Raw genomic sequence first — 20,786 nt, forward strand, 5'->3', positions numbered from 1 at the left:
CTGGTTAGTATTTGGTATATGTATATATGTGTATATATATATAGATTTATATATATGTATGTATGTATGTATCACTTCTTATCCTTACCGTAAGGGCAGAGGAGGATCTGTTATCCGTCTTGTCTCATACCAGGGCCGAAACTAGGATATCTGTCACCCGGTGCAAGGTAGCAATTTTGCGCCCCCTCCCTTCCCGTACCTGGATTTTGTCCTGCTCCTCCATAAGGCAGTGCACTAGTCAAACGTCCCTGGTATAGTGACTTACATTATTCCACACACAATAATGCCCATTACACATTATGCCACACACTGTAATGCCTATTACCAAAGTGCCACTTACATATTTGCCCAACACCATTGTATGCCCCACAGTAAGGCTTCTAATTACTTTAAAATTACCTGCTCGTTGCCAGGGGGATTCATGCTCATTGCCAGGGGGATTCATGCTCGTTGCCAGGGGGATTCATGCTCGTTGCCAGGGGGATTTCATGCTCGTTGCCAGGGGGATTTCATGCTCGTTGCCAGGGGGATTTCATGCTCGTTGCCAGGGGGATTTCATGCTCGTTGCCAGGGGGATTTCATGCTCGTTGCCAGGGGGATTTCATGCTCATTGCCAGGGGGATTTCATGCTCGTTGCTAAGGGGTTTCATGCTTATTGCCAGGGAGTTTCACGGGAGAAGATGCAGCTTTCAGCATCTTCTCCTGGTACTTGTGCTGGCCTAACAGACACTAGAGGTCCATTAAGGACCTCTAGCATCTGTCTCCTCCTTGGTGGCGGCCATTTTTGGATGGCCGTTTTCTGACTCTCCAGCCCCCAAGCCACTATGAGTCATCCCTTTTTCACCCTCTGCATTCCGGCACCCGGTGCACGTGCACCTCTAGCCCCCCCCCTAGTTGCGGCCCTGCTCATACCTACATATTTTAAAAGAAGCATCCTGCGATTGGAGGCTGGACTCTCCTGATGCGGTTGTTTGGTTCAATAACTCCGCTTTACATGGGTGCCTGTGTATGTGTAGGTATGTGTAATGTGTGTATGTGTATATATGTATATATTTTTATCTATGTATGTATATATGTATATTAATAAAATGTGTTGGGAATTGTATAGGTGTGTGTATACTTCCACAATCATTAGGTTTACCTATAAGTCCATGGATGGGAAGCCGCCTGGGATTACCAGAAACTGTAGGCGATATCCATATATGATGTCCACACATGTATATAATGGAGCAAACTTGTGGCATTCTAAGAATGCATCAGATATGCTGTATATATGCTAATCTCCTGGGCAGGAGTCTTGACAGGTAAGCTTCCTTGGTTGGTACTAACTCTTCCTTTCAAAGAGATTGCCTTCTCATGCAACTATGTTTGTCCAGGTGTGCGTGTGTATATGTATAATATATATTCACATTCCTTGTATGAATATTTCCTAATAATGGGAAAACCTGTTTTAACCCTAACTGGGGGTATCACTATAGCCTAATGCAATGTCTATGTACAGGTACCTTCTCAGTATAGGTTCCAGTACTCAATATTATCTCAATAAAATGAGGCTATAAGTGTCCCTAGGTTCTCTTCCTATCAGTACATAGAGAATGCAGGTTCTATTCCATCCTCAGGACCTAATTGTTTAAATGACAACAGACTGCAGTTACTGCTCCTGTCCCTGAAGGCCTACGGCCACCCGCCGAAAAGGCAGGGTCAGGCCTGGCTTGATTAGATTGGTGAGTATCAGGTAAATCCTTGGCCCTGGTGTTCACTTTTGAATCCCTCTCGTTGTGAACACTATAACTTTCAAGGGTCACTGGTGGGGATCCATCATCAAATATTTAATATTCTGTGTGTATCTTGGGCCTATTCAAGGTCTTACTTAAATCCACCTGTTAACTAATACGCACTTCACCATTATAAGTGATAATGTACTGATACACTAGCAGACTGTATTTGGAGTATATGTATAAACTCTAGATGTCTACTCATCCCTACTGTTACATGCTCAGGTATAGAGTCCTGTTGTACAACCTTCTTGTCTCCTAACAATTTGCTAGTTTTCTACAGTGTTTTCCCAGACAACATCGCCAGACTGAAGTCTGTGCTGTAGAGCATTGGTTATTAGCCCACTGAACTACTCTCTATACCTGACGTGACGGGTTGCTGTGAGATGGAAAAGGTTAGTGACCTACATCTCGTCTAGAGGGCTTCTGGTTGCTCACAGGTAAGCGGTACCTCACTAATGCCTCGGCAGATGCTCCAATTTCATGCAACCTGACATTACAAGTCTCCCTTCCGCACCCTAGCTGCCGTCCTAGCAGCCATCCGCTCTCGTAATCAGTTGGCTCTACTACACTTTAGAGCTTTCCTGGTGTGTGGGTGCATAGTTCCAACATTGAGAGTGCTCGCTTCTGCAGCACATATACTAAAAATTGAAACGCAAGGATGACACGCAAATTCGTGAAGCATTCCATATTTAATTATCACTTTCTTCTACTAGACTCTGTTGGGGTGATAAAGGACTGTAGCGCATCTATGGGCTACGGCACATCTTTACATTAAAGTGTGACAGTCATTATGTTCTGCGCAGGGAGCCTGATTCCTGTTCAGTATCTGTGGATATTTTCATCACACTGACAGGTTCCTGATGTGTACCTTTATGGTTGTCCTAGCCTTGTTGTACGGGATGCTTCCCTATATTGGTAGCTCTCCTTGGGTGGCTGTTGCATCCGTGCTCTTTAACTGCCAGGGTATCCGAGTTGTTTTCATACTATGTTCGGACCAGCAGTTTGTACTGACTACGCACTTCCATCATGATGGACATGTCTGTTGTTTGGGGTTGTTGCTATGGTTTTCTTTTTAGGCCGGCACAGGGGGTGTGCCGTAAAGTCCCCGTATGGGGCGCCCAATACACGAGTTTGAGACCCGCCCCAAGCGGTAGTGACACACTGCCAGTAGTCTGCTATGGGGAATTATAGCTGCAGGGTTTCAGTTGCTGTTTGATCCCTCTGTTTCAGAGTGGTTGTACTGCGGTCTGACCCTCTGAAAGGAATTGTGGTTTCAATTCTTTCACAGCCGCCTCTGCATCATACCCAGCGGGATCTCCATTGTTGAGAACTTCTATGGTTTAACCCCTTCCGCTGGTTGTCAACCTGGTAGTACTTGGGCCTCGGCGATTGTTCGGTCTTGACTTTTGCCTCGTTGTATACTCCTTATTAGGAGTCTGTGGACAGGATCAGCTCTGTATCTGTAGATTGGTATTATATACGTATATCTATATGAATTCTGTCCAGCAGTGCTGGGTTGCTGCTGTCTGCGAATTATGCAGCTTCCTATGTTCGACTCTAGTTTGGCCTGGGTCTGTTTTCAGCTGAGCTTACATTAGCCGTTATTACGTTCGAATTACGCCGTAAGTTGTGGAATTCTTCCGCTGTTTAGCAGGGAGTTGTGATTGTCTCCTCTGCGACACTTGATCCTCAGCTCTTGCCTTTCCATTGGGCCTACAGTTCTTGGCGCTCCTGGTTTTCGGGTTTACCAAAGGGTCGGCGAGTTCTCCGCGCTTCCCACCCGGGAGGTTGGCTTTGGGACGTCCCCACTGTCTTGAACTCCAGTGTCCCCTAGTGGATGAAGGAGAAATCAGGATTTTGGTACTTACCGATAAATCCCTTTCTCCGATTCCACAGGGGACACTGGACGCCCGCCCAGCGCTGCGTACCTGCTGTGTTGTTTGGTTCGTTATATGGTTGTGTGACTGCATGTGTTCCCTGCAGTGAGTTCCTCTGTTCTCCTTCAGTCGGTATTGTTCCGTTCTGTGGTCCTCTCCTTCTCATTTTCCTATTGTCCTCCGTCTCCTCTCGGGCTCAGTTCTTAAACTGGGGCTGATGGGGCATAGAGGGGGAGGAGCCAGTCACACTTCTAAATTATTTAAAGTGCCAGGCTCTACTCTACCACCGTCTATACCCCCACTGTCTTGAACTCCAGTGTCCCCTGTGGAATCGGAGAAAGGGATTTATCGGTAAGTACCAAAATCCTGATTTTTCTTTTTAGCCTTTTTACTTCTAAAGCTACGTACACACACGCAGATTGGTCACACAAGCAGATGGCTTTGGGCATTTTGATAGGCGTTGAACAAATTTGCCCAATATCAGTTTGTGCATGGAACCCAATTTTATAGTGTTACCCGATGGAAAGTGAATTAGCTGATGCTTAATAGATACAATTGTGTGGCCATCAGACGCCCTCAGTGATATTGTGGAAGATTTATTAAAGCTTGGAGAGAGAAATTGCCAAACAATCAGCTCCTAACTGTCATTTTACAGGCTGTGTTTGAAAAATGACAGGAGCTGATTAGTTTGTACTTTTGTCTCTCCACTAAATCATTCTCCAGGCTTTTTATAAATCTTCCCCTAATGCTGGGTACACACTGTACAGATATATCTGCAGATGATGGTCGTTCATGCACACTGAAAGGCCATCATCTGCTTCTGGCCGTGGGTCCCGGGGGACGGGGCGTGTCCGCCCCCCTCCCCGCGTCCCCGCTGCATGTGTGTACACACACTGGCCGATGGCCAGATATATCTGGAGATATATCTGCCATCGGCTCTGTAGCACAGCAGACACGATATGTCTGTGAACAACGTCGTTCAGACATATCGCTGGTCCACACCGACGGGCAGCAGATATATTGGCCGATAATGGGCAATATATCTGTCAGTGTGTACCCAGCTTTAGTTGCTTAGTGCTTTGTCATTAAAGCCACTGATTGGAGAAACACTCTCTAAGGATTACTTAAACACTGCTGCTAATCCCTCCTTTATGGTAACTCCAGTGACGATATCACAAGGCTTACATAGGAAATGTTGGGGTAGTCTGTATCATATACTCGACATTCCGTATAGAGGTCTTCAGATAAGATCGGTCAGCCATTCTTCCCTATCGACAGTCCTGTTGCTGTGCAGTTGGCGCTTGCAGCAACGCTGTGCTTGTATTTGATTGTGAGCAGCTTAAGGTATAACGTCACCAGTTCATGAAAATATACTATAGCTGTAATTAATTACTCCAAATGTTTATTTTCTATCCATTTTATTCTTTTCATTAAACAATCTGCACAGTACTTGGCTGTTTGCTAATCTCTCAGCTTTTCCTATATCTACAAAGAGTCAGCAGTATTTGTCAAATCAAGTGAAATGTACTTCTCCCCTTTCTAGGCATCTTACTTTGTCACAGAATGACATGGCAGCATTAACAGGTGGAAAGGTAATAATTCATGTCTCTGTAGTGTATGTACATGCAAATGTATTTTACCTTTTTCTTTTAAAGCAAGGTTATTTGCTATACTGTTTGCAAATGATCATTTCAAATGCCGTGTTTGTTGTTGTAAAATGTGTTGTGGCACAATACCTTAGAGATGTATGTCAGTGAATCCATAATAAAATGTGTTTGCTTTTTAGGGCTTTCCTTTTCTCTTCCAACATATACGTGATGGAATTAATATCCGACAAACCTGTAATCTCATTTTCAGCCTTTGCCGATACAACAACCGACTTGCTGAGCACGTAAGTCACATAGCACATCAGAGTGTATGGTGCCAGCCCTCGGCAACAATAATAAGAGTTATATATTTAATACTACTGATGATTATTCTGGCTATTCTGCAGAACTAAAGCCCTGAAATGATTTAAATATTAAAATGTTGTCTTCTATTTATTAGGAATTGCGTTTCTATCTTGTGCTAATTCTGCCATGAGGCTAAATGGCACACAAGTTCTCTCTCTGAGCGGGATGTATCATTACTAAAAATGGGATAAAACATTTTCGGAGGTTTACAGCTATACATATGGATCTATACATATGGATGTACAAATTAGAGCCGGCTGTCAGTAGATTTCAACAGTGTCTCACAGCAGCGTGTCTGGAATCGTACTGCTGAATGAATAGATAATCAGTGTCTTGGACAATTGGACATCAGCGCGTGGACATCTTGACCACAAAGATAACTGGGGGATCCACTGGCGCGTTTCGTCCCTGAAAATAGCGGGGGCTTTGTCAGAGTCTTTGAGAAAGCCCCCCGCTATTTTCAGTGGTGAAACGCTTCAGGGTGATCCCCCAGTTGTTACTTTTGTGGTCAAGATGTCCACGCGCTGATGTCCAATTGTCCAGGACACTGATGATCTATTCATTCAGCAGTACGATTTCGGACACGCTGCTGTGAGACACTGTTGAAATCTACTGACAGCCGGCTCTAATTTGTACACCTAAGGCAGCTTCCAGCCGAGCCGCGGCACAACCCCTCCAGGACTGAGATCACTGTGCCGGGGTGAGCATTACCACAGATTCCGGCATATCCTGGTAGACGGCATCAGGTTATTGAGTCTGGACATTCCAACAGCAAAAGGATTCAAGAGAAACATTTATTTAATATTTTTTATAATACATTGCAGTTGATTGAATAACAATTGGAGATGTAGCAATGTTTTAAGTACACAAAATGCAATATTCTTAGATATTTGTCATAACAGTGATATTAAATTAAAGGTTTATATTCATTTATTTATGATCAAGTCCTGACATATTAATTTTCTGCCATTTCACAAAAAAACAATTCTACAGTATTAGCGCAGAGTCCCGCTGTTTGTTCTTATATGCTAGATAAATGCTAACAAGATGACTGGTTACTATGGTAACTTCTCTCTCTCCAAGGTTATAGTCTTAATGATTTGGTGAGCTTTCACAAGCTCATTAAAGGGCTCTTCAGCTGGGAATATTAATTGGTTTTATATGTATATTTATTTAACGAGTTTAATTTAACATTGATAAGCGCCGGAGTCATTTTATTGGTTAATTTTATTAATTTATCTAGCATAGTCTATAAAATGACAGTTAGAAGCTAATAGGTTGCTATGGGCAACTTCTCCACTATATCTCTCTCATAGGTTATATACATCTTCCTATCTGCCCTGTGCTGTATTTTAACTTTGAAACTCTGCCTTGTACATGAACAGTGTGAGCAGTTACTGTGACACAAGCAGCTATGCACTAAACACTGTTGGCAGTATTACACAGTTAGTGGCATGACTTCCTGCTATGTTCAGGAAAGGAGGTCAACAAGTTCCTGAGCTAACATACAGTACAGTGCCACAGAACACACTTGTGACATTGGGCAAAATGTACTAAGCGGCGGTCTCTATTCTATTCTAAACCCCGGCGGTTTCTATTCCATTCTAAACACCGGGGGTTTGGTGGCAGATTTGCAGTGGTTTCTAAATGACAGCCCTGTTCTATTCTATTCTAAAATGTTTTGATGGCAGTTTTGCGGCGATTTTGGCCTTAGTAAATCTGCAGAAAGCAAAACCGCCGCCAAACTACAGTCAAAACATATTTTAGAATCGAATAGAACAGGGCTGTCATTTAGAAACTGCTGCAAAACCAACGGGGTTTAGAATAGAATAGAAACCGCCACCAAACCGCCGGGGCTTAGAATAGAATAGAAACCGCAGTCAAACCGCCGCTTAGTAAATTTTGCCCATTGACTTAAACATTGGTTATTTTCCATTGACTTATTGCAATAGCAGAGGCTGTGGTAGATACAGAAAATTACAATCTGTATAATGAAATCTTGCAGTTAATTTCACCCTCTACTCTGCATCTAAACTTTCTGATAAGCGATTACTGATTACAGGAAATTAGAACAAAATTATATAAAATTGAGAAAATGTAAACTCTTATTTCCAGACTAAAATTCTTTGCTTTCTCCTTTCTTGTAGATAGCATCAATGCTTTTCACTTCAATTGCAAAGCTGACCCCAGAGGTATGCAACATCATTGTGCATTTAAAGTTCAATTAATCCAATGATATATTTTTTCTTGTATATGAGCTGAAGCAATCTGCTGGGCTTTGCTCTTCCATGCTATCTGTCTTAAGGTGCGTACACCCTACACGATATGCTCCTTGAGCGATATCGTGTAGTGTTGTCCCCGGCAGGTTGTGCTCAATGTCGTTCATGACATTGAGCACAGCCGCTGAACGATATATCATTAATGATATAATTCAGCGCCGGGCTCTCTCCCCCATTCCCTGACATGCAGCCACCTGACGAGATTGTCAGGTTGTCCTGCATGTTAGCCCGATGAACGATAATGACGAACGACCCGCGGGAACGCGCGTCGTCGTTATCGTCCATCTTTTTGGGGTTAAAAATGGACGATAAAGTGGACGACTGAACGATATCATTATCGTTCAGTCGTCCACTTTATCGCCCAGTGTGTACGCACCTTTACTCCATCTGTCTGTTGTTCAGTAGCAAACTGTCCAGTCTGATTGTGGAGCAGGTGTGGATTTGATGGCAGTTGTGTGTCACTCTCTCCTGTCCTGTGATGGCGGTGACTGTGTTTGCAGCACATTACAAGCTGCAGGACTAAGTTAGTCTAAGTAAAATGATAAATTGTGATAGGTTTTCTTGGCAAAATGTTAGAGATGCCATTTTTTAATATAGAATAGCTGAAATTAGATCTTACCATTTGTTTCAATTATAGCATTAATGTAGATAATGTAGACACAAGTATAAGTAAATAAAACATTTTGAAAGTGAAATAGTCACTACTACACATACTAAGGTCGTGCTCCCTATATTGCAGGCTGCCAATCCTTTTTTCAAGCTGCTGACGATGATAATGGAGTTTGCTGGTGGCCCCCCAGGAATGCCTCCTTTTGCATCTTACATTTTACAAAGAATATGGGAGGTAATCTTATATACAAAGGAGCACAATATTGTTACCATTGAGTACCAGCAACATATCTAGAACCATGACTATTGGTCTTGCTTTCCTCTTATTCCCTGGTGTTATTGTTCCTTAAGGTGATTGAATACAACCCATCTCAGTGCCTCGATTGGCTGGCAGTTCAAACCCCACGAAACAAGCTAGCGCATAGCTGGGTTTTACAGAATATGGAGAACTGGGTAGAGCGATTCCTGCTGGCACACAACTACCCAAGAGTGAGAACATGTAAGCGTATTATTGATTAGCTTACAGGATAATGGCATGTAAAACTATTTAGGAGTATCTACACTATTTTCTGTTGGTGTTTATTTGGTTATTAAGTGATGAATTTGTAATTACAATATGGGACACACAGCTCCTGCATATATCAGTGTTGCTCAAGCTGAGATCTAGAGCTAGTATGATTTATTTTTTTTCCTGCTAAGTAGCGCTCTGTGATTTCATTCTTGTATTGATGAGTGTTTTTTTCTGATACCTACATTGTTCATTTTATGTTGTGTATCCAGTTCCTTCTCTGCAATGTCTGAGAAGGGGAGTAATTCTAAGTTTCTACTTCAGGGTCCATAGGGGTCCACAGGGTGACCTTGGGGTATAGCTGGATCCTGGATCCTCGGGCACCACGGAGTTAAAGCTTTTAGCTGCTCCCAGGATGCACTTGGGTCCAACCTCCCCTATACCCCGCCCCCGAGCCACAGGCACCTCAGTTTAAGATGGTGCCCGGCCGGAGTCGGGTCACCCTGCGGGGGGGGGGCTGCAGGAGCAGCCCCCTAAAGCTTTTTTTAACTTAGTTAAATTTATTTATTTTTTTGACTAGAGTTTTTTTTCTCCAGAGTGGCAGCGCTAGGCTGTCTGTACAGACGCCCACGCTGCCGCTCCTGCTCCCTGCTGGCGCCGCGACGCCAGCACTGAACTGGGGATCGCGGCGGGGGAAGCCAGAGTCTGTACTAGCCGGACTCTGGCTTCCCCCGGGACTGCTGCCGGAAGACGCCGGGGAGCTTAAGGTAAGCCGCGCACCGCTGATTAGCGGCGGTGCGCGGGTAATGCCTTTTATATGCAGTCCCATGCCCCCGGTCTAGGGGACAGACCGGAGGCGCTAGCGGTGGCGGCGGGTCCCCCCCTCTATCGGAGGCATACCCCGTCAGACCACTAGACCACCAGGGTAAATTAAGCGGCAAGCGGGATGCCGCAACCTTGGGGGTTAAATATGCTAGCTAGGGGAGGAAGCCTTCCCTGTCTAGCGGCTCCTCCCCTCAGCTCAGCGCGCCTTTCAGCTCGGAGTCTGGCGTCGCTGAGCTGCAGCTACTCGGGCCACTCCTCCTCTGAGGTCTCCAGCGGCCATTTTCTTACTGGCAGCGTGGATAGTCTCAGGGAGCACGCGGACCGGTCCCCCTGTGTACCTCTCCCCCGATCAAAGACAGTGTACACAGCACTATAGCCCTCCCAGACACTGAATCTGGGAGGTTGATTGTAGTGGAAAGGTGCAGTGAGTATATCTTCCTGCATGGTATGTGACTTTTGCTAGTGCTGCCTGTCTGTGCTTATTTTCTACTTACTGTCAGCTTCTACCTATCCCTTTCCTTCTCCTACAAGCCCTACAGGTGTGCGGGGGAAGGGTGTTTCTACTGACCTCACCTATATAGATAACTGTATTTGACGGACCTCACAAATACGTGGTGTGCTACACGGTGCCATATTGTGGGCTGTTGTTCAGCACACTGGTGAGTGCGCACGTTTTCTTCCTAAGTCATGTCTGAGGAGGAGATTGAGCACTCCGGGGCTCCGGCATTGTTCTCCTGCAGGCGCTGTTCTGCAGGAGTGGATAGGGAGGATTTGTCACAGGACGGCCTGTGCGGACGGTGCCAGGCGGTCCCTGGTACGTCTAAACCTCCCATGTCGCAGGAGCCACCATGGGCGATGTTTTCCCAGGTGGTGGTGTCCATCGCGGACCGTCTGTCGGTCCCGACTGCCGCCCCTACTAGGGCGTTGCCCCAGCCTGCCATCCCCCATTCCCCGGGTGTCCCACAATTATTGCAGACTCCCCCGGGGTCTCAGCCTGTTGGTCCCTATGCGGGGTTGCCAATGTATATTCAGTCCACCCCTGTGGCAGAGCCGGCTGTGGTGCCGTTTCAGGCTCCTGTGACAGCCCCTCCACCCTGGGTGGATGGGCTTTCCCACACTGTCCAAGATTTGGCGGCAGCATCTTCGGCTTTTCAGTCGATGTTGCGTAGTGACGTGCCCTCCAGGGCGTCTAAACGCTCAGTCATGGCACAGGCTGCGCATCTTTCGGATTCTGAGGGGTCCTCGGATGATGGTGAGGTGCTGGATGACTCAGCCTCAGATGCCTCAGTCCAGGAGGTAGACACTAAGTCTTCCATCAATGTGCGGGCTCTGGTTAAGGCGGTGCGGGCCATTCTTCTGATTGAGGATGAGGCACCCGCTCCCAAGTCAAGGTATCCTAGTTTTAAAAAAGCTAAGGTTACTTCTACAGCGTTCCCCTTGTCTGATCAGTTGACTGATCCCATGGCGGTGGCCTGGCAGACGCCCAGTAAGCGTTTCCTGCCACAGAAACGCTTGGCGTCCAATTATCCATTCCCGGAAGCGCATTGTAAGAAATGGGAAACTCCGCCTGCAGTCGATTCCCATGTAACACGCCTCATCAGGAGTGCTACTTTGCCATTGCCGTCTATATCCTCGCTGAAGGATCCTACGGACAGGAAGGTGGAGACTTGTCTAAAGTCTATTTTTCTACTTCAGGGTCCATAGGGGGTCCACAGGGTTGACCTTGGGGTATAGGTTGGGAACCAAATCCGGGCACCACGCAGTTAAAGCTTTTAGCTCCCAGGATGCACTTTGGTCCACTCTCCCTATAACCCCGCCCCCCAGCCAGAGGCACCTCAGTTTAAGTTGGTGCCCGGCCGGAGTCGGGTCACCGTTACTGCAGGGGGGCTGCTTAGCAGCCCCTAAGCTTAAAAGAGTTTTATTTTATTATTTTTTTACTACTCTTCAGAGCGGCAGCATCAGACTGTCCAATGGACGTCTGAGCTGCCGCTCCTACACCCCGCCGGCGCTGCGACGCCAGTACAGATCTGGGGATCGCAGCGGGACCCCAGAGTCTGTACTAGCCGGGCTCTGGAGGAATCCCTGGGCTGCTGCCGGATCGACGGGGACAGGTAAGTCGCGTGGTCACCGCTTGCGGTGACCCGCGTGTACATGCAGCCTTATGCCTCCGGTCTCTGGGGACAGACCGGAGGCGCTAGCGGTGGCGGCGGGCTCCCCCTCCATGGAGGCATACCCCGCGTGTCCACAGCCCACCAGGGATTATAGCGGCAGCGGGAGCCGGCATCCCGGGGGGTTAATTGCTAGCCAGGGGAGGAAGCCTTCCCTGTCTAGCGGCTCCTCCCCTCAGCTCAGCGCGCCTTTCAATAATACAGTCTGGCGTCGCTGAGCTGCTTCCTCCGCGGGCCACGCTTCTTCTGAGGTCTCCAGCGGCCATTTTCTCTCTGTGGTGCTGCAGAACTCTTAGGATGTCAGTGAGCCCAGTCCCCCTGCGTACCTGGCCATTTTGGGTGAGTGTACACAGCGCTATAGCCTTCCCAGACACTGAATCTGGGCAGTTGAATGTAGCGACATTGTGCAGTATATTATATGTCATGCTTATGTATGTATATATATTTTTCTGCATTGTATGTGACTTATGCTAGTGCTGACTGTCTGCTTTTTCTCTCACCTGTCAGTGTATATCTATCCCTTTTCTTTATCTGCCCTAATACAGGTGTACCTGGGGTGGTTCTGAGACCTCACATATATATATTTGTTAATATCTGTGAGGTTTGTCACATACTGTTGCGTGCTGCACGTTGCCATATTTTAGATGGAACTGTGAGTTGCGTACGCTGATAATGGGTTCCTGCAGCTAATCTTAGCGTCAGTCAGGACCGGTATGGCGCTGCTTAATATTTCCGTCAAGATAGTCAGATATATCTGACCAGGAGATTGCACACGATACTGCACCCATTATTGCTATCCTGCAAGTCATAGCCTGCAGGAATTAGTGCGGAGGATTTTAACTCAGAAAGGTTTACGTATGCGGCACCATCTGGTGCCGGGCCCCTTGCACGACCCCCTTAAAGGGCGTTGTTTCTCAGGATCCTCTCCTTTGAGGATCGCCGGGCGGGCCCCATTGTCGTCACTCGCTGGGAGTTACTTCACCATACTGCCCTTTTGAACTCGGGGTATCTCGCAATTTCTTGCAATTTACCCCTGTGTCACAGACTATCGCTCCCTGCCGGGGTTTTTCACAGTACATGAATTACCTCCGATACCACATCGGTCTGTCATTCCCCTTGCAGGGATTACCACAACGGCCACCCTGGTGGATGTCGTTTTATACGAAATACTAATTGGCGTGATATACGCCCTGTGGTTACTGACCAGTGGCTCTGCCGTGAACTGGATGGTATATTCGGCTCTTTCCCTCTCACATGGGGGGGAGCCGATCTCAAGTATTATTATCCCTGCTTTGGGGCTGGTAGCCAGGCTCATTCTGGATATAGAGAATGTCGATCCTGCACCAGTATCATACATCTCCCGTTTTCTGCCCAGTGGGTGGATCTCATAGCGGGAGTCTGGCTGTCCCCAGATACGAGGAGTCACAAAGGCCTCCTGTTTCCCATTCCCTGAGGGTCCTCACAAGTAATGGAAATCCCCTTCTGGGATGGATTTGTATGTTAATCATCGGGTTACGGGCATTAATACGCCTCCCATCCCGGCCTGGACGAATTTTACGGATCCGTAGGTGGTAACTTTGCCTGAAATCAATGTACTCAAGTTTTCAGGGCCTGTTGCCCGTCCTACCATGGCCATCGCATGGTGATGCTTTTGTGACGTTTTTCCCCTCCAACACGTCTGAGGTTCAAATATCTTTTTGCCGCTCACAAAATATGCAGTGGTCATATGTGGGATTACCTCATGGGATGCCGGTCTTCTAACTTTCAGGGTTTCGGCGGCGTCTGTATCCGCCGCAGTACCCTATGGCTGCGTTATGGGAAAGCAGAGGTGCACACTCCTTCCAGGGGGAAGTTCTTGTTTGGTCCTGACCTTGACAAGATCGTTGCATCATTGGCAGTATCACTAATGGGGAGATACCGTCTTTAGCTACTCCCACTACATTCGGACTAACTCTGTTAAGTCTTTTTGTCCTCAGGGTCAGCCTAAAGGCCTGTTTTTTCCTAGGCTGTCGGCCTCCACGGGGGCCACCGTATCCAGTACCGAGCAGTCCTGGACTTCCGGACGACCCTGTTTCTACACCTGAGGATATACCCTCAGCCTGACGGGACAGGTCTACATCTGGGGAATTTCCAGAGTGAGGTACTGATTCTCAACGGCCTCTCATTGCTCATGCAGCCTCCTCACAGGCATTGTTACACGGGCCCTTCTTCAGAACTGATCAGGGCCTTACAATCCCAGAAAGCTATACAGTCTTTGTGGTAAGCAGAGCTATTTCGGCCAACCTCACTATCTCAGTGAGGGACTGGTTGTTCTACTTTCTTTTTGGGGCGGTGACCGACTGGTCCTCCTTTGCCTATACTCTGTCTCAAATCCCTGAATCAGATTCCAACGGTGCCTTGACTCAGGTGGAATCGTCCATGCTCCATCATCCGATGTTTGGAACCTGGGGATTTTATGGTATATCCGAGTATTCAGGATACGTACCTACGGGTACATACAGAGCCCTCTCATCAGCATGGGTTCAGGTTTGCTGTGCCACAGCAACACTTGTAAGTTTCGGGCTCTGCCTTTTGGGGCTGTCCTCAACTCCACCGGGGTTTACCAGCTTTATGGATTTTCTGACAGTTCACCTGTTCAGTGTATCCGAATGCTCCTTTCTCTGGACGGTCTCCTACTTTTAGCAGGATCACCAAGGTACTTTACCGCCAGGTCAGGATAACCGGGGCTTCTTCTCGTCACAGAAAAGTCCTCCCTGCATCCCTCACAGGGTTTTCTTCATCTGGGAGCACTGCTGGATTCTCAGAATCTGAGAATTTTTCTGGCGTAAGACAAGATCTCCACTCTTCAACTTCGAGTGTGCGGATATCTACGCAGTCGACATATGTCATTACTCTTTGTGATGCGCGGTCTACCAGAGTGTCTACCTTTTGGTAGGGTGGAATGTGCTCAGTTCCATTCCAGGCCTTGCCATAATTGACTCCCCTCCAGATGGATCGAGTTTTTTCCATCGGATCGCTGTTCGAACCATGATACTTTCTACGGAGGCGAGTTGGTCTCTGTCCGGGTGGCTATGGCCATCTCGTCCAGGGTGTTCTTTGCTAAAGACAGTGTCTGGTCCGCATTCATTTCGGGGCAGTTGGACGTCTGTCGCTTCTGCCCTGCCACTTAACTTGTTGATACTTTAAGCTGTCTTGGACTTTCACTCTGGCCTAACCCATTTGTCACGGTTAACCTGAATAGGTTCAGTCCGACAGTGTCACAACAGTGGCTTCCATCTAGGCAACACTGGTAGTTGGGTGGCAATGTTAGGAATGTCACCCATTCTGACATAGTCCAAGGGTCTTCTCCTGGCCAACTCTGCGGTGTTTATTCCCGGAGCTCTCCATTGGGAAGCGGGCTTCCTCAGCCGTCACGGCGTGCATCCCGGGGACTAGTCTCTTCTCCAAGAGAGGTTTCAACTCCTGGTGAGCAGAGGGGGCCTCCCTGAGGGGATTGATCCCCATGGCCTTCTGACTCGATCACACATTACCGGTGTTACAGTCCAGCTCTAGGAGTACTGAAGCTACCTTCAGTGACTCTTTGTCAGTGAAGTGGTCCTTCCACTTTGTGTACCTGTGTCCTCCGGTCTCCCTTCTTCCTCGAGGTCTTCGGAAGTTTAATTCGAGACGGAGGGGCTTTCCTTCTGGGGGCTCCAGGTCGTCCCAGACATCACTGGTACTAAGATTTTCGGAGTCTCCTCCTCGATGCTCCGTTCCTACTGCTTCACTATCTGGACCTGTTGTCTCAGGGTCCTTGTTTTTCCCTGGATCTGGATCGCTTGTCTTTAACTGCGCCCCTACTGTGGTCCTCGGGCTTCCCTGGCTCTGTCTTCATTGAGATGTTTAGAGCAGATAGGCCAGACTTTGCTGGGATCTGCCACGGACTGTGGCATACATAATTCTTATGGTATCGTACCTGTCGATACGATCCTCCGGTGTCCAGGATTTCCAGATATTCTGGCATTCCTTCCAGCTGGCTTGGGTTTCACCCTTGGCCTGGCCTTCCTGACAGTGCGGATCTCTACACTGTCGGTATGGTTAAGATATGGAATTGCTCCGCTCTGATATCCAGTTCATCCTTTGGAGTGTTTTCTGGATTATGTCTCCACTTGTCCTCCCTAGGGACTCCTGGGGAGTTAGTAGTGGTTCTTTGTTCCCTCCGGGGACAGTCAATGGAACCGCTGGTTGTGATAGCCATTACATGGTCTATTGTTTAAGCTCTCTCTCTCTCTCTCAGGGTGTTTAAATCAACCAGGAGAGTGTCTGAATGGGGAGCGTTCTCATGTGGCTCCCTCTTCTGGAGGGCATCATGTCAGGGTGTGAGTTGCTCTCGCCCTGTGTTTCTTCTTAAAGTGGTTTTTAGGTTCCATATTATTCTGGAACTTATGGTATGGCCATTCAGTTCCCAGTCCTCTCGGCTGTTGTGGCCTCATGGACTGTGGTCCGGCCTCTTTGGCTTTATGTGATCCGTTCAAGTTCCTTATGGTAAGCGGACTCCTTATTGGTGGTCTGCGGTTTCTGGTTTTAACAGGAAACGATGGCCGGCCTATAATGAAATGTTGACTGGATGGCCTCGTATGTCTTCCTCAGGGGCCTACCCATGGGTGGGCATTTCTGTCGTTGAGGCTTGTTTTTTTCTCGGGCCGTGTAACCCTCGTGGGCGGCTCGTCGTGGCGCCTCGGCTGTTTTGCCTTACTAGGTGTCCACGTGGTCTTCTGTCCATACCTTTTTAAGGTTCTAGGCATTGGTTTCCTTTGCCTCTCAGGATGCTTCCTTTTTGGCGACGGATTCTCCTCTCAGCACAGGAGCGTCCCCACCCTTGGTTGAACTGCTTTGGGACATCCCCAAGGTCAACCCTGTGGACCCCCTATGGACCCTGAAGTAGAAAACAAGAGATATGGTAAGAACTTACCTTTGTTATCTCTGTTTCTACGAAGTCCATAGGGTCCACAGGGCGCCCGCCCTGACGCACCTGGCTTCATATGGGCTGTGTTACTGGTCACCGGCTTCCCGTCTCCTTTTCTGTGAGTATGGTTCTAGAGTGTTCCAGTTTTCTCTCTCTTTTTCTCTCCTCCTCCGGCCTTTGGCTACTTACAATCTGAGGTGCCTCTGGCTGGGGGGCGGGGTTATAGGGAGAGTGGACCCAAGTGCATCCTGGGAGCTAAAAGCTTTAACTGCGTGGTGCCCGGATTTGGTTCCCAACCTATACCCCAAGGTCAACCCTGTGGACCCTATGGACTTCGTAGAAACAGAGATAACAAAGGTAAGTTCTTACCATATCTCTTGTTATTCTCTCTCAGGGGCTGTAGCCCGGCCGTCCATGGCCATCTCCTGGGTGGCCAAGGCCATTGAGGGGTGGGCCAACGCCTTGGAGGACACGTTTACGGATGAATCTCCGGACGTCCAGAGGGCGTTGTTAGGACAGATGAGAGATGCCGCCTCCTACATTGGAGAAGCATCTTTGGATGCTAGCCTGTTGACCTCTAGGGTTTCGGCGGCAGCAGTGTCTGCTCGTAGATCCTTGTGGTTGCGGTCTTGGAGAGCAGACGTGGATTCAAAGAAAGGCTTGGAGGCCTTACCTTTTAATGGGGAATTACTATTTGGTCCGGACCTGGACAAAATAGTAGATACCCTGGCAAAATCCAAGTCAGCCTTCCTCCCTTCAGCTACTACACCTGCTAAGGTCCGGAGCTCGGCGTTTCGTTCCTTTCGGGTTCAGGGCAAGGCAAAGGGTCAGTCCTTCCCGAGGCAGTCCGCACCCAAGACCGCCTCAAAGCCAAAGAAGCAAGCCTGGAGTGCTAGGCGCCCTTCTTCCAAGCCAGAAGATAAGCCTTCTGCGTGATGGGACGGGCCTCCCTCTGGGGGACCCCAGAGTGGGAGGCCGACTTCTTCAATTCGCCCAGTGCTGGCACAATACCACCACGGATGCCTGGGTGCGAGAAGTGGTCTCCCAGGGGTACGCCCTGTCTTTTCGGCACAGGCCGCCTTGCCAGTTTTTTTGCACAAGTCCTTCTCAGGACAAAACCAAGGCCTTGCAGGTTCAGGAAGCCATAGAGGCCTTGCTGACGGCAGGGGTCATTATACCCGTACCACAGTCTCAACGTGGGATGGGGTATTACTCTACGCTGTTTCTGGTGCAGAAACCCAATGGCTCTCATCGCCCCATCCTCAATTTGAAGTCCCTGAATAGGTTTCTCAGGGTTCCCAAATTCAGGATGGAAACTTTGCGTTCCATCATACTGGCGATGGAACCGGGGGATTATATGGTCTCCCTGGATATCCAGGACGCCTACCTCCATGTGCCTATAGCAACATCGCACCAACGGTTTCTGCGGTTTGCTATTCTCCACAACCACTACCAATTCAGGGCTCTACCCTTTGGTCTCTCCACGGCACCAAGGGTATTTACCAAGGTGATGGCGGTCATGGAGGCTCACCTTCGGAGCCAGGGGATACGGTTGCTACCGTATCTAGACGACCTCCTCTTGCTGGCAAGCTCCCCGGAGGTACTGATCCAGCATCTCCACCTGGCGGTCGCTTGTCTACAGGCGCACGGCTGGTTGATAAACTGGAAGAAATCCTCCCTCATCCCATCACAACGGATGGTTCATTTGGGGGCCCTGCTGGACTCTCGTCAGCAACGGATTTTTCTGACTCGGTGCACTCAGCGATGAGAGTTTTGGGGTCCATGGTGTCGGCATTCGACATGGTGGAGTTTGCCCAGTTCCATTCCAGGCCCCTGCAGGGGCTGATTCTTTCGGAATGGAACGGATTGCCACACAGGATCCGCTCTCAGATGCTGGTGTTGTCCTCGGAGGTGCGTCTGTCCCTAGCCTGGTGGCTGCAGACAGCTCATCTCCTGGAGGGGCGCCCCTTTTGGATCCCGGAATGGGTTCTGCTCACGACAGATGCCAGTCTCCGGGGTTAGGGGGCGGTGACAGGCTCCTTGTCACTTCAGGGTCGTTGGTCGGCGGAGGAAGCGATTCTTCCCATCAACATCCTGGAACTGCGGGCAGTATACAGAGCCCTGCAGTCGTCCGGCACCGCTCTTCACGGAAGGGCCGTTCAGGTGCAGTCAGACAACGCCACCACGGTGGCGTACATCAATCACCAGGGAGGGACTCGCAGTCGAGCTGCGATGTCGGAGGTGTCCCGCGTCCTGGCTTGGGCGGAGCGCTATCTTCCAGCTCTCTCGGCAGTTTTCATCCCAGGAGTCCTCAATTGGGAGGCAGACTTCCTCAGCCGTTACGATGTTCATCCCGGGGAATGGTCGCTTCATCCAGAGGTATTCCAACTACTCGTGGACAAGTGGGGGCTGCCAGAGCTGGACCTGATGGCGTCCCGTCACAATCACAAGCTGCCTGTGTACGGGTCAAGGACAAGGGACGCAAGCGCAAGTCTGATAGACGCGCTGTCGGTGAAATGGCTGTTTCAACTGGCTTACTTGTTCCCTCCGATATCTCTGCTGCCTCGGGTCCTGCGCAAGTTCAAACAGGACGGAGGCACACTGATCCTGGTGGCCCCAGCGTGGCCCAGAAGGCCGTGGTACTCCGATCTGCGGAGCCTGTCCATCGACGCTCCGTACCTCCTACCTCAACGGCGGGACCTGTTGTCTCAGGGGCCCTGTCTTCACCCGGATCTGGGTCGACTATCTTTGACGGCGTGGCTCTTGAGACAGCCGTCCTGAGGTCTCGGGGCTTTTCTAGCTCCGTTATTACTACCATGCTGAGGGCGCGCAAGCCTGCTTCCGCGAGGATCTATCACAGAGTGTGGCACACTTACTTTCAGTGGTGCGAGGCCAGAAACTATGATCACCAGGTGTTCCGGGTTTCGCGTATTCTGGCTTTCCTTCAGTCGGGTTTGGACTTAGGATTACGTCTTTCTTCACTGAAGGTACACGTGTCTGCTCTGTCGGTGTGGTTCCAGCGCAGGATCGCTGCTATGCCGGACGTACACACCTTTTTCCAGGGTGTTTTGAGAATCCAGCCTCCCTTTGTGCCACCTGTGGCCCCGTGGGATTTGGCGGTGGTTCTTCGGGCCTTACAGGGTCCTCCTTTTGAGCCCTTGGAGTCAGTGGAGCTCAAGTGGCTAACTTTTAAAACTGTTTTCCTCTTGGCAATTGCTTCTGCCATGAGGGTTTCAGATTTGGGGGCGCTTTCTTGTCGTCCCCCTTTTCTGATTTTTCATCAGGACAGAGCGGTGCTTCGCACTCGTCCTGATTTCCTGCCTAAGGTGGTTTCCAGGTTCCACATTAATCAGGAAATTGTTGTACCAGCCTTTCAGTCACCTGATCTTTCAGCTGGGGAGACTTCCTTAGACGTTGTCCGGGCACTCCAGGTTTATGTGGACCGGACTAGTTCTGTGAGGAAGTCGGATTCTTTGTTTATCCTCTTTGGTTTTCACAAGAGGGGTTGGCCTGCCAACAAACAGACTCTAGCCCGTTGGCTTCGTTCTGTTATTATTGAGGCTTATATGCAGGAGGGTTTACCTGTTCCAGCCTCTGTTAAGGCTCATTCCAATCGGTCCGTGGGCCCTTCTTGGGCTGCTAGCCGTGGCACCTCTGCTGTTCAGCTCTGTAAGGCGGCCACCTGGTCTTCCATTCAGACCTTTTTGAGGTTCTATGCGTTTGACACCTTTGCCTCTCAGGATGCATCCTTTGGGCGCCGGGTTCTCCTATCAGCACAGGAGCGTCCCCGCCCTTAGTTGGACTGCTTTGGGACATCTCCAAGGTCACCCTGTGGACCCCTATGG

The 20,786-nt window shown here is 49.0% G+C and overlaps 1 protein-coding gene across 2 annotated transcripts in view; it reads left to right on the forward strand.

Moving 5' to 3' along the window:
* The window catches only part of USP34 (ubiquitin specific peptidase 34), a 265,775-nt gene that overhangs the window by 215,555 nt on the left and 29,434 nt on the right, over window positions 1-20,786 (forward strand). For both annotated transcript variants that reach the window (XM_088477313.1, XM_088477314.1), the window contains 5 exons: window positions 5,199-5,247; window positions 5,442-5,546; window positions 7,755-7,799; window positions 8,626-8,730; window positions 8,847-8,994. In XM_088477313.1, coding sequence (XP_088333439.1) covers window positions 5,199-5,247; window positions 5,442-5,546; window positions 7,755-7,799; window positions 8,626-8,730; window positions 8,847-8,994 — 452 coding nt within the window. The remainder of the gene's footprint in view (window positions 1-5,198; window positions 5,248-5,441; window positions 5,547-7,754; window positions 7,800-8,625; window positions 8,731-8,846; window positions 8,995-20,786) is intronic.

This window comes from Taudactylus pleione, unplaced genomic scaffold (genome assembly GCF_031769625.1).
Source record: "Taudactylus pleione unplaced genomic scaffold, aTauple2 ptg000201l, whole genome shotgun sequence".
NCBI classification, from domain to species: domain Eukaryota; kingdom Metazoa; phylum Chordata; class Amphibia; order Anura; family Myobatrachidae; genus Taudactylus; species Taudactylus pleione.